This window comes from Neolamprologus brichardi, chromosome 13 (assembly GCF_056152115.1).
Source record: "Neolamprologus brichardi isolate AB-2024 chromosome 13, ASM5615211v1, whole genome shotgun sequence".
In the NCBI taxonomy this organism is placed as follows: Eukaryota; Metazoa; Chordata; class Actinopteri; order Cichliformes; family Cichlidae; genus Neolamprologus; species Neolamprologus brichardi.
This window is the reverse complement of record NC_142116.1, coordinates 16,115,622-16,128,494: the sequence shown is the minus strand read 5'-3', so window position 1 is coordinate 16,128,494 and position 12,873 is coordinate 16,115,622. Positions and strand designations below refer to the sequence as shown.

The following is a 12,873-nucleotide window of genomic DNA, read 5'->3' as shown; positions in this document are numbered from 1 at the left end:
CAAAATAAGAAAAGGACGTGTTCCTTGAATGTGGACCATTAGGTTATCATTAGATCAATCATAATTACGTAACGGCTGAAGAATATGTAGCGTCCCTTAGGATTTCACAAGTAAATTTACAGCCCCTTTGTGATTTTCACCTTTAACATCTTTTTTCCCCCCTTGACATAAGCTATAAATAAGATACTCAGAGGGCAGGAACTGGTACCACTGCCATTCTGACAGGAAACAAGAAACCTCTGGCTATAACATGTTAGCCTGGCTTGTAAAAAGCAGCACTACTGAAATAGTGAAACTATATACACATAAACACATATATTTGAAAAAAATGTTTCTAATGCACTTTAAGGCCACAATGATTAAATCAAGAAGGGCTCATTTGAAAAGAGAGGTTTGTCAAAGTGCGCCTTTCATTATTAGAGCATTTAACTGAGGGAGCTTGCTTGTTTGCTTCACACCCAGATGTCCACACCACTGGAGCAATTAGTCTCAGATGTGCTTTGCTCAGGGGCAACTAAACAGCAACTTCAAAAATTGTAAATCTGTCTTGTTGACTTTTCTTGGTCATATTTAGACCTGGCACCATGTCCTCACACACTTTAAACTAATTTAAATCTCTCACCAAGAAGCAGCCCCTGTTGGTAAGGCAGTTCACTATACATAAGGCTAGAGAGCCTTGGTGTAGCAAAGTGATTCAAGTTTGTTGAAAACCACAAATGTCAACCACATGGCATGGCTTGAGGATAAGTCAGGGAATTGGCATTAACATCCATCTTCTCAGGAGTATAAATGTTTCACTGAAATCTATAAAAACCTATCGATATAATGTAAGTCAGATTTAGACTGAAATACTGATAGATCACAGTTACCTTAAAAACCAATCAACAGGAATTCCCCCCAAAAATGTGTTCTGTTAATTTCAGGATAGATGTCAGTGTTATTGTTAATTTAAATGTAATTTGTTTTAAAACAATATATTTATTGAGATCATTTATATGTCTTATTTTAGTTTAGTGTGAGCTCAGTGTGAAGCCTATTCTTTACTCCCTGTTTTATTAAGTGCACATACATTACTGTCCCCCCACTACACACTGACAAGAGGTAAAATTAAGTTAGCAATACTTGAGTTAACAGGTCAACAAGCTCTTTCCACTATCTCACAGATGCACATACAGACATAGAAAAACATACAAACTATACATCATGAAACATCCACTTTACAAAACACTATATGGACAAAAGCAATGGGCCACCTACACTTTACACCTACATGAGCTGCATGGCCACATAAACCTATGCCATGAAGTTCATGATGCAAAATTGTTGTGCTGGTGTTAATACCAGAGAAGGTTAGGAACTCGTGCACTATGAGCACTCAATGACCCCGCTCTACAACTTTACGTGGTCTGCCACTTCATGGCTGAGTTGCTGTGGTTCCTAAATGCTTCCACTTTGCAATAATTCCACTTAGTCTTGATGGCAGAAAATGTAGGAGGGAAAGGAGGAAGAGACTTCACAAACTAACTTGTATCAAAGGTGGGGAATTCAGTGCGCTCTTTAGGATGAGGCATTTTTTTTAAATATGTTTGTAAAGGCAGATTGCTTTCCTAAGGGCTTGGTTTTATACACCTATGGCAATTGAACTGAAAACACCTGAATTCAAAGATTACTTTTGTTGATACAGTTCAACACAAAATTCCTAACCTTAGTGTGCACCATCTAGTAGTGTAATATTAACCTACTCCTAATCTAAACTAAGCCTACAGTAGCTCAAACCTGCCTTTGCTGTAAAATGTAATGATTTGCGAAAATTGACCTAAAGTTATATGTGCCTTGTCAGGCTAAAAAAAAGAGGTGCTTTTAAAAGTGCCCAAGAGAGGAAAAAGCACCATTTTCAGCTTGATTTAAAAAAAAATTTTTTTCCCAACATCCACAAAACTTGTTAAAGCAACCACTACTGGGATGTTAGGCCCTCAAAACAGGTCCTGACATTTGGATAGGTTTTTTTGCTCAGTGTAGTTCATTTTTATTCACCTCTAATGTATTAATGGAGATGTTTTATCATCACAATCCTTGGATAAAATATATATCTGGTTTTAGGGTTAAAGCACCTTGACAGAAAAAAAAGACATCCAGGCATCTAAAATGAAAGAAAACTTAATACTGAAGAAAGATGAAGAAAGAAATGTGAATACTGAGAAGACAGAGACAAAATCAGGGAGTTTAATAGAGAACAACTACACATACTGATCATGCCTTGCTGGTGAATCCAAACATGGATAAGCATTAACTGAGACAAGATGCTGCAAATGTCAAACTACAATGTTGTGGGAAAATGTCATAATATAATGCAAACCACATATCATTGTTTCAAGATTTGGAGGTACACAAATATTTCACGTCATAACCAACACGTTTCATCACCACAAGTGCCGACTGGACACCTCCGACTGTAAGCCACAGACAGACGTATACTAACAAATTTACAACACTTTCCAAACAGGTTTAAATCGAGTGCTTTTTTCCTACCAAGCACGTCTGACTCAAAACAACTTGAGACAACTGCACTAGAGTAAAACCTATGTCGTAGACGTGTTAATGAGTGGTCTCTACTTTTATTAGGTTGGCTTCTTTTGTAGAGGTCAGAGTTTCTGTCACGCAGCCTGGTTAGACTGGAATCTGGACCTCTTGTGTAAAACGGGCTAATTGACAAAGGGAGTGAGCCAGAGCATATGGTTTGATTTTAACAGTGTGGGTGGTGTTTTTCCAAGCCTTACTGACAGCCCTTCCACCTTCTGTTTCATCTAATTTCTCCTAATTAGACCTGACCTTCACCTTAATGACCACTCACTCAGACACAAAGGGTTTGTCTTAGTTTACACTCAATGTGCCTTTTTGTACATATTTTACATGTGGGTGTAAAAAGATACAGATAAAACATTGGGGGAAAAGATCAAACCAGTGATACATTTGTATGCATTCCTACAGTATGTGCAACAGACAAATGGCAGGTGTTACTAATTTAACACACACACTGTCTCTTAGTCTCCTTTTCCTGTTGTTCCACTTGCAGGATAAACACAGTTTGGTGAATATGCATTAGTCTCTCTTGGTAACTGTGCTGACAAATTTGCAATATTGGTACAAAAACACAGTGTGGCCTGTGCTGTTAGATATATGGTTTTGAATTACTCTCTTTCAGAAGAACCTAGGTTAATTCTGCATTTTTCTGTAGATGAAATAATAAAAAAGGGTAAAAATTAAAGGGTAAAATACCTACTGTTGCCACGTAACTGCATCTACAACAGAGCCAGCATTCTTCATGAACCTGAAAGAAAACACAAATGTCATTAACTGATTCGTTGTATTTTGTCTTCAATATATGACAACCTATGTCTTCCTTACACAATTACAATATGGCTATATGAATATAACAACATTTTACCCATTTAACCGTTAGTGCTCAGTTTATTTAACAAAAATATTTTTAATTCAAGTGCACATATGTCACGTTCACTTTATCTCAAGAAGAAAACAAAATCTATCTAGGTGACAAAAGCCATAATTCACTAAAACTCTTTGCCCACTGTCATAAAATGTGTTGCAGCGTTCATTCTTTTTAGCAGGTAAGCAATTGGTAATTAATTCGACTTTAGGATTAAAGGCAAATTTCTGAAAATCAATCAAGACAAATTATAAATATAAGAAAAGTGTAATTTAACAGCTGAGAGCTCCTTAAAAAGACAGCAAATGGTGTGTATGCATTATGCAGATTTTCTGTAATTTTAAAATATGTGTATGCAGCAGTCTAGATTTGGCTTATAAAAATGAGTTCTTTCATAGTTATATAGCTTACATAGCATAATTACATAGTTTGACAGTCACTGTTGGGTCCATATATTTTTGTGATGCTTTGCCAAACCCTTGCTGCAGCTGTCTTCAGTTACTGTTCCTTCATGGCTCTTTCTACCTCTGGTTTTGTCTGCAAGTGAAATGCAATAACAAAGCCAATGTGGAATATTCCATTTCCTGATCTTTCAAAACCTTTTTACAGATTTAGGTAACTCTCCATCTGTACTGTGATGTGCTAAAGAATTACCTTTGGGAATGAGGCTAAACACAGACTGCAATACTTTATACTTCTGACATCATTCATCTGCTTTTGTCACATCACCAGCAAACTACACTGAAAGTCATGCTTGTCCATGCATTACACTGCCTTCACCCTTCACCCAAGAGATGTAGTATGCTTCAGATTAAATGTAGCTCTTAGTCACATCTGCCTACATAAGACTGAGCTGGTAGTGTAGCACCTCTATTTTCACTTGTCTTGTCAAAAGTCTTTTATTAGGGTAGATTTTTGTAGTGATTTATTTAACCATGGAAAGGATCCTGTGATCATCTACGACTTATCTTCCACAGTGTCCATGAATTTCTATGTTGTCTAGCTCAACAGTGCAGTCCATCCTCCAAATGAACAAAATTGTTGAGCAGGTCAGTTCTAACTATTTATTTTTTTACTGTTTAAGGTCGGTTCCACTTGTTTTTCATTTGCAATTTCTGCTCATTTGAAGAGACAATAACAGCCTCCAAGTCCAAAATGGAATGAACACCAGAAGTGTTTAGTATATAAAGATAAAGTATAGAGATATGCTACACCGATCCATAAGACATATAATAAAATAAAATAATTAAATAAGAAGTACAATTAAATTGAACCCTTTGAAAATATTTTGAGTCTCTCAAAAGTGAATGCAATATTTCTGTTCAATCCCTTAAAATGAGACCTAAGCACAGCCTTTCACAACATATTCAGTCTAACATTGAATTTGAAAATAAACAAATGTATGTATCATGGCAAATCTGCAAACTACTAGTTTTATTATTATTATTTTAACTAATTCGAGTTGCTGATTCTATACCTTGAGGATTTGATTTGTTAATTTTCAGTTTAATTGTTATTAATAAAAGGAAAATCATCTGAGAGCAGAATCATCCTGTACACAAACACCGTGCAAACACAGATTCCCCTCTTTGCATCTGTGTATGTTTCCTGATCTACCTGACCCAAAGCGCTCCATATTTGGCTGTAACAGCTTGTCAGACATGCCAAAACGTGTGTCTCTAAACATTATGTCACAGAAACACAACTTTCACTGGGCTGGCTTGTTTAGTCTGTGCAGCTCAGATATTTGGACTCTTGAGCTGCTCAGCATCTAATTAATCTTATTTCCTGAGAGCAGCAGAGTAGTTGGGCTGTCAAACACATGAGCAACCCCCTCGTAACAGTCTCAAACACACAAGAATTGTCGTGTCGTTAAATGCGACACCCATGACCCATGGGTACTCCGGCTCTCGACTCTTCATCTTCTCAATCGTCCTCCTCTTCTCACTACTCATCTTCTATGTCCTCCCTTTGTTCTGATAACACTGCTCATTAATCGGTCTGACTATTACAGTACACATACACACATGTGAGCAAAAAAATACACCTTTTTGCTTCTGACTAAATCTGAACTGTCAGTGCTCAGTGAGATAAAAGGCAGCTCCTAACGGTTTCACTGATGTAAGTAGTTCAAGTACATAGTGGAGACAGATCCATACCAAATTATTCTGTCTCCATAGTCTTCCAACTACCTGTCAAAATGTGTGTGGCTGCCGAGAGGCTAACATATATTGAGACATTAAACTGTTCCTGTGAATTTAAGTACACATGTGCTTATATACTTGTGCATGTGAGAACATTTTAACACATAAACATATTCAATTTACTTTATAGATGGTATTTTGGTTAAATGACATGCTGACCCCATTTATTCAACAAATTAAAACCAGAACTATGTATCCCACCTCCATCACTTCTAATTGTCTTATTAGCTCTGTAATAAATCTCCTAAACCTCTTGTGACAGATTAGTGGACCGCAGAATATAGCTTCCTTTCAGCCACACAAAATAGATGTTAAGTTTTCATGGTTGCTGCACAGGAGCACGTCTAACATCTGCATTTATTCACCAAAATCTATCAGACATTGCAAAATGTTCCCAACATTGTCATGTTTATGACTGTGTGTATCTGACCAGTTGCTTTTACATATACAAAAGTCTAAGTGGAAGCTAAAAGGGAACAAAGCGTTCTCCATTGCTGCCCCCAGTTTATGGAATAAATGCGTGTGCACTTTAGACAGTCACCTCCACAGCCCATTTTAAAACACATTTATACTCTCTGGCCTTCAACCGGGCATTACACATTGATCTTACTTGCCTTTGTTATATTATGGGAGCTTGTTTGTGTTTTTATTCTATTCTAGTTGTTTTTAACGGTCCTGCATTTATTCACTTTTGGGTGCAGCACTTTGTATTTGCTGTGGTCATTTTTAAAGTGCTTTATAAATATTGCACACTGAATGTCTGAATACAGTAATTAAACTTGAGATTGACTTGATAAGGGCCCCACGTAACATCTTAAAACATGAATGTAAAATATCTGTCAAGTTATCAACATCATAACAACATTTTTCTATATATTACTAGCTTTTTATACACCACCTTTGTGCGTTTAATATAGAGTCTGACAATTTTATTATTTGGGTGATTTTGGCCTATCATAGATATATGTAATGAATATATTATCCCCTTTGCACCACAACGAAGCTTTTTACTTTTTTGCTTGAGGTAACGTACATATGGTGTCATTCGTTTCCACCAGTGCAATTTCAACCTTGTGGTTTACAGTTCTCTCTCAATGTCTGCAACAGAACCATGGCCACGTGGTTTCTTTGTGCTAAACTTCAAACTGGATTGCCAAAAAAGCATAGTGGAAAATCTAAAAAAAAAAAATACATTTTATATGTATATATTTATTGGTTGGAAAGTGTATGCATTTCCAAAATTCCAGTATTAGTCAGGCTCATTTAAAACAATTAATCAAATTATTATATACTGCTCATAAAGTCAAAAACAAAGGGCAAAAAGTAATTTTTTGATAGTACTAAATTATTTTATTATCCAGTGGAAAAAAGCAAACATTGCACCATAAGGTCACACTTTATTTGTATTGTCCAACACTGACAGAGTTGTGTATATACCTCCATGTTTGACATTCACCCTTTGTTTGTTGTACTGGGCCAGTGATGCATTCATTTTAGTCAAGTTTGTTTCCATTTCAACAGACACAAAAGCTCACAAAGGCGTTACTTTTTTGGAAATAATGATTTTGTTTGAGGAATACTGTCAGCTGTTTGGTTGACAGAACTAAGGATAAATTTCTTGTCTAAAATGAATTTCAACAAACTAAGACTTGCAGTAATACCCAAAGAAGCCTACATACCTGTGACAGGCAATCTGGGGTTCGTTATTTGTAATGCAGCAAGGTCAAATTATGCTTTTAAAAAAGTTTTTGTCTTGGTTAACAATCACTATTAGATTATCCAAATTAAAGTTATGCACAAACGTTTCCAATTCATTAGTGAAAAGAGGAGAATGTGTTATTCTCTGAGGGCACTGATTTACTATTTGTATCCAAAGTGCATTTTGTAAATCACCAACTTGATCAACTGCAAGCCTTAAACTAATTTTGAATTAAGATTAGGTTAAGTTGAAGACAGCCAATTACATGCTCACTGCCAGTGGAAAAGTGATTTGTGGAAGAACAAGATGGGGAGGTTTTTTTTTTGTTTTTTTTTAATCTTTTGTCATTGAAGTTTTGAATTTCTAAGGATCACAACAAATTATATTTCTTTTGCCTAAATTCAAGGGTTTGTTTCAGTGAGCCACACTTTGTAAAATATACTTGGACAGACTTCATTGAACTGATGAATTGATAAAAACAATACAAAATGAGTCAGCGCCTTAAAGGAGGTATTACTTTTCCGTTTTGTGCTCCATATTCCCATCATGATCTTACGTTGCCCGTGAATTGTTAATGTTCTGATTTTCATCTGCCAGATAACTACAGCTTGTGAAAGCAAGATAGATAAACTGTGGCACTACAATATTGTGTGGCTACAATACAACTTGTCCAAAAGCAACACGGTAATTTTCAGTGAAACAGAGTCTGAACAATTTAATCTTGCTTTCAGTCAACTTGAATAAAATTTTGGCCAGCTAAAGAAAGTGTGTCTGAAAACCTTTTTTTGTTTTCCAAAGATTATAGTAAACTGTATCAAATGCTGGTGAATAATACTACACAATGACACTGTGACAATGTCTTGGTTAGTCTTTTGTTGTAAAGGTTTGGCTACCAAGTGTAACAATGCAACCTTTGCAGAGGACAGGCTGCAGTTGAAAGAGGGCGGTTAGATAAGCGACCAGAGTCAATCCAAAGCTGCTGCAGCTTCTGGGTGAGACAAGCAGGTGGGACGTTGCGCCATCACGTTATCAATCAGATGACACTTTATTTATGCTGACATGGTATAACTGAAGCTGAGACCCTAAAACCTGCAGAGTGGGAATCCATAAACACTGAATACAACTACAGAGTGTGCGTGTGTGTGTGTGTGTGTGTGTGCGTGTGTAAAACTTTTACTGAGTTTTACTGTGTTTAATGCATAAACTACTGCAGCATACTTTCCGCTACCTTCCCCCTTTCTTTTCCAGCAGGACAGCCTAAGAAGGAGTGGAATCCTGGCCAATCCCTGTTTTACTTGGTGACTCACCCATCCAGCAGCAGAATGGCGTTCTTCCGGGGTCGTCCTGCGTTGGGGCCAAAGAGGTGAGCTCGGTGGTAGAAGCGCACAGACTGCAGCAGGGTACGTAGTTTGGTGTAGTCCTGAGCCAACTGGGTGCTGTTGACTGCACGACCCACCATGCCGCGGTATGCATTGGGCTCTGGAAAGAGAAGATGCAATAGACTGAGGAAGATAATAGTTTACACAAGCAGCATCGGGAAGATGACAAAGAATGATGTTGTTGTTGTAGTCTGATCCTGCTCTTAGAATACCCAACAGCCAGTAGAAAAAAAGGATAATTGGCCAATTCACAGTAATACAGACAGATGGACATTGCTTCAAGGGAATAGCCAAAGCACACAGGGTGGCCTTGCAGAATCAGTAAGCCTAAGAGAGTGAAGGATTTTTACAAAAGGAGAAAGACTAAACTTTAGCAGACTCATTGTTGATTAACAACTTCACTGAAGATTTTTCTGTACCAGGCTGTTTCATCCTAAAAACATAGGCTGCTAACATGTCTGCTTTATTAGTGTATGTTGATATGCTGTTTATGAGAACTATGAAATGATTAACTGCACATTTTAAAAGATAACCTTTAATTCATCATATAAATGTCCTCTACATCTTGTGCTACCTCAGCAGTTTACTTGAAATTATTTCTTTTGTTGCAGTCACATATAAAGTTATTAGATATATGCTGCTACTCTTAGGCTTAGGCTGAAAAAAAAGGTGATAATAAGTTTTTAATGTGAGGGTATTTTTAGATTTTCAGAAAATTCAAAAAAGAAAAAAATAGTTTACCCCTATGCGAACCCTTGGGTTAACCCTTTAACTGCTACTGAACTTAAAAATCCTTCATTAAATCTGCAACAGTTTACTTTAGTTCTGTAACAAATTTGTATTACAAGTGACAATACAAGCATGAACTGTTATACTGCATTTAGTTTATGCTTCGAATTTTATTTACTGCACTCAACCAGAGAGAATAATGATATGATTTTGGCAATAAAAACTATACTGGGTGTTTCCTTTAAAACACTTTCTTTTCCTTTTACTCCTCTAAATATTTTAAATAGTATAAAAACTGTAGATATGATTGTAAGTCATGTGTTTTAGTAGACAGTTTGAAGTATGTTGCTGTACTGACCATTGCCCAGCTCCCAGGAGATGTTGTATTTCTTGCCAGCACTGTACTTCAGGAGGCTGAGGGTGGAGGAGGTGTTCCAGGAGTTGTCTGGATTTCTGTGTAGTGCGTTGAGCCCCAGGATCAGGTGCAGGCCAGCACAGTCGGCAAAGTTGTACAGTTTGTCTAAAGACCTGGCTGGGAAAAACCCACAAAGCAGTTGTAACTTTGATTCTTTTTACGCGTCTGGAATAATATGACCACATGAACATGATAGAAAACATGTGTAACTCATGGATTCCCTGATTCACATGCCCTCTGTTTCTATATGTTTATGTATACAGTAGCCCTTAAACCATATCTGTGGTGCTTTCTGCACCACAACTATGTATGTTTGCAACTGGCTACATTTTCTTTTCATTAAAAAAAAAAAAGAAGATGGAAAGGTGTTGACATTATGTAACATTATACACTTTTATTATACTTATTTTAAAGTCAACTTTATCAAAACATACCTTCAGACTTCAGGAAAACAAAATTGAAGCAGTATAGGTTTGTGTCACGTGTATACTACTGTATTTACACTGTGAGTACTATGAAACCTGCTTAAAAACTTAAGATAATTAATCAGTTATGATAAAAACAAATCCAAAATGAGAATTCCAATAATTGTTTTTACATTAGCTACTGAACAATATCTAAGCTGGATCTGCTCAGTTCTTTGTGGATCAACTGATCAGTTTATTCGCATAGTGAAAATAGAAGTAAATCAACCAGAAATAGAGCCCAGCTTTGAGGAATGTTTATCTTGTCTGTGACATAGGTAACATTGTTGTAATTAACTGTGTACAAAGTTGCTTCCACCACTTCAGCTTTCAAACTAAACCATTCAAACAACCAAAGAGGACAACATTCCTTAGCCATACTGTGTAAGTACTCTGTAAGATGTACTTGAATAAACTGACTGCACGTGGTGCAGGATATACCTGGAATGTATTCTGCAACCAGTTCTGAATTTCGTGTGTTCATTTTTACACACAACAGCAGAGTGTCTTCCTTCAGCAACATTCAGTGAGAATGCAGACAGACTGATTTTCCCATCATGGACTCCTGTGGTGATGCGCTCCTCAAAGCATTAGGCACAGGATTGTTCTGTTCTGCAGCTGACTGTTCACTCATGTTTATGTCTGCTGTCTCCATCAGAACACATTATTCTCCCTATGCAGTAGAGGATAAGGCCAACTACAGATGTTGGCATACAGTGAGAGTGCCAAAAGTGTTTGTTTATATTTTAATGTGTGACTGTAGGCTGCTCCTGGATACCTTAGGCTCTTGTTTTGAAATTTAATCTGTTTGGATTCATTCCATTAATGTAAATATTACCCTGAACTCTAACCCTTACTTCCTAGGTTCAACAGGAACCAGATGAAGACTGTGCAGGTCTGGTTCCTGCTAGAATTTGCTCTTAGCTCTGGATTTGGCACCACCTGAGTTTGCCAAATCATAGCTTTGTCCAAAGTGGAATGAAGACAAATGCAGAGCAGACTCGCGTGCATGTAAAAGGTCTGGATACGTGTCATGCAGATAAAAGGCATAGTATTTAAAAATGGATACAACTAGATTCAACAGAGGACACATTTGAATAGTGAGTAATGCTTATTAAGTTATATCTGAACTTAAATGTGTTTGTGTATTCTGCATTTACTCCAACCCTTTATTTCTAGTAGAGCACTGGCTATGTATAATCCAAAGAGCAAATAGAGAGAACAGAAAGATTGCTTGTTGCACCTGGCATTAATCTGCTCTCTGCTAATAGCAGGACAAAGCCTGAAAAGCAAAAAATGTTTGCAGCAACAATAGCTTTATTCCACAAAGCTCTTTTGGGGAGTGTATATCTCCTGGGTAAACTCCCTGTTCTCTATCTCATTAATAACTATCAATAATGTTATTATCATAACTGCTATTATTGTAACTTCTTCCCTTTGTGGTTGGAATCAGAGTGGTGTCTGTTTGCAGCAGCAGAGTTGAGGGCAACTGGACAGAGAAAGTAGGGCCAGATGTGGCTGTCAAGATGAGTGATTCCAGGCCTTTCCTCACCTGATATCTGAGCAGAAGGCAACCAGCCTTACTGCAAGACACAGCTAGCAGGCCTGCAAACACATCATAAAAGCATCATGAGATGTATCAAGCTACTAAAAATACTGTTTCTCTGCTGGCTGATCTAAGAGCAGTGTGTAAAATAAGAGTCTATGTGTGCATGTCAGCCTGGTTACTGCTAAATTTTTATACCGAGTCTAGGTCTTAAGCTTATAAACACACGTGACTGATGTCGTATAAGTTGAAGGTGCTAAAAGATATTTTGCACTCAATAATTTTAAAAATAAATTTTGCTTTTCACCTAGACTATTAGATAAATAATTGCATGTTTGACAGCATACTCATCTAATGGATCTATTATACAGACTTTATAAATGCATATTTATTTATATGCATACTATGGTTCCAGCTTATCAAATGAAAGAATCTGTCATTTCTCCTGTAAGTTAAATGAACAGGGAAAATAAACATTCCCCCCAAATATCTGAAGAAATCAACTTGGTACCTGCAAAGGTATGACCTCTGTCATTATCATAATTTTTGGACATATTTTTGGTTTTGGTTAAATAACTAGTAATTGAAATGATTAGTTGCAGCTCTAGCAGTCTTAGCACTGTATTTATACTTATTGTAAAGAAGAGTTGAACTTAAGGCTGACCTAGACCCATTTTGTGTGTCCGATTATGGGTAAAAAAAAAAAATATATATATATATATATATAAAATTCTGTTGATAAGGTCTCCTTTTTAAAATAAAAGCAATCCCCTGTTAGCCCATTGGTGAGCACTTGTTGGAGTCTCTTTTTCACACTGACAGCAGCTTGTAAAGAACATACATTACAGCATAGCCCAGCATAGCAAAGCTCTTGCTTATCATCTAGGAGGTGGAGATCATGTGTTTTCTTACAAGCAGAAACGGGTATATTTGCTATCCTGATGTCAGAAAATCTGCAACTTACTGGGGCAAACTTGACCCCCATACATAAA

At 36.9% G+C, this 12,873-nt stretch overlaps 1 protein-coding gene across 1 annotated transcript in view; it reads right to left on the bottom strand.

The window, feature by feature from the left end:
- The window catches only part of hpse2 (heparanase 2), a 49,827-nt gene that overhangs the window by 13,258 nt on the left and 23,696 nt on the right, over positions 1–12,873 (bottom strand). Inside the window, exons 4-6 of the mRNA XM_006783909.3 lie at positions 9,815–9,988; positions 8,656–8,827; positions 3,281–3,328 (exon numbers count right to left, since the gene is read on the bottom strand). Of these exons, the coding sequence (XP_006783972.3) occupies positions 3,281–3,328; positions 8,656–8,827; positions 9,815–9,988 (394 nt within the window). The remainder of the gene's footprint in view (positions 1–3,280; positions 3,329–8,655; positions 8,828–9,814; positions 9,989–12,873) is intronic.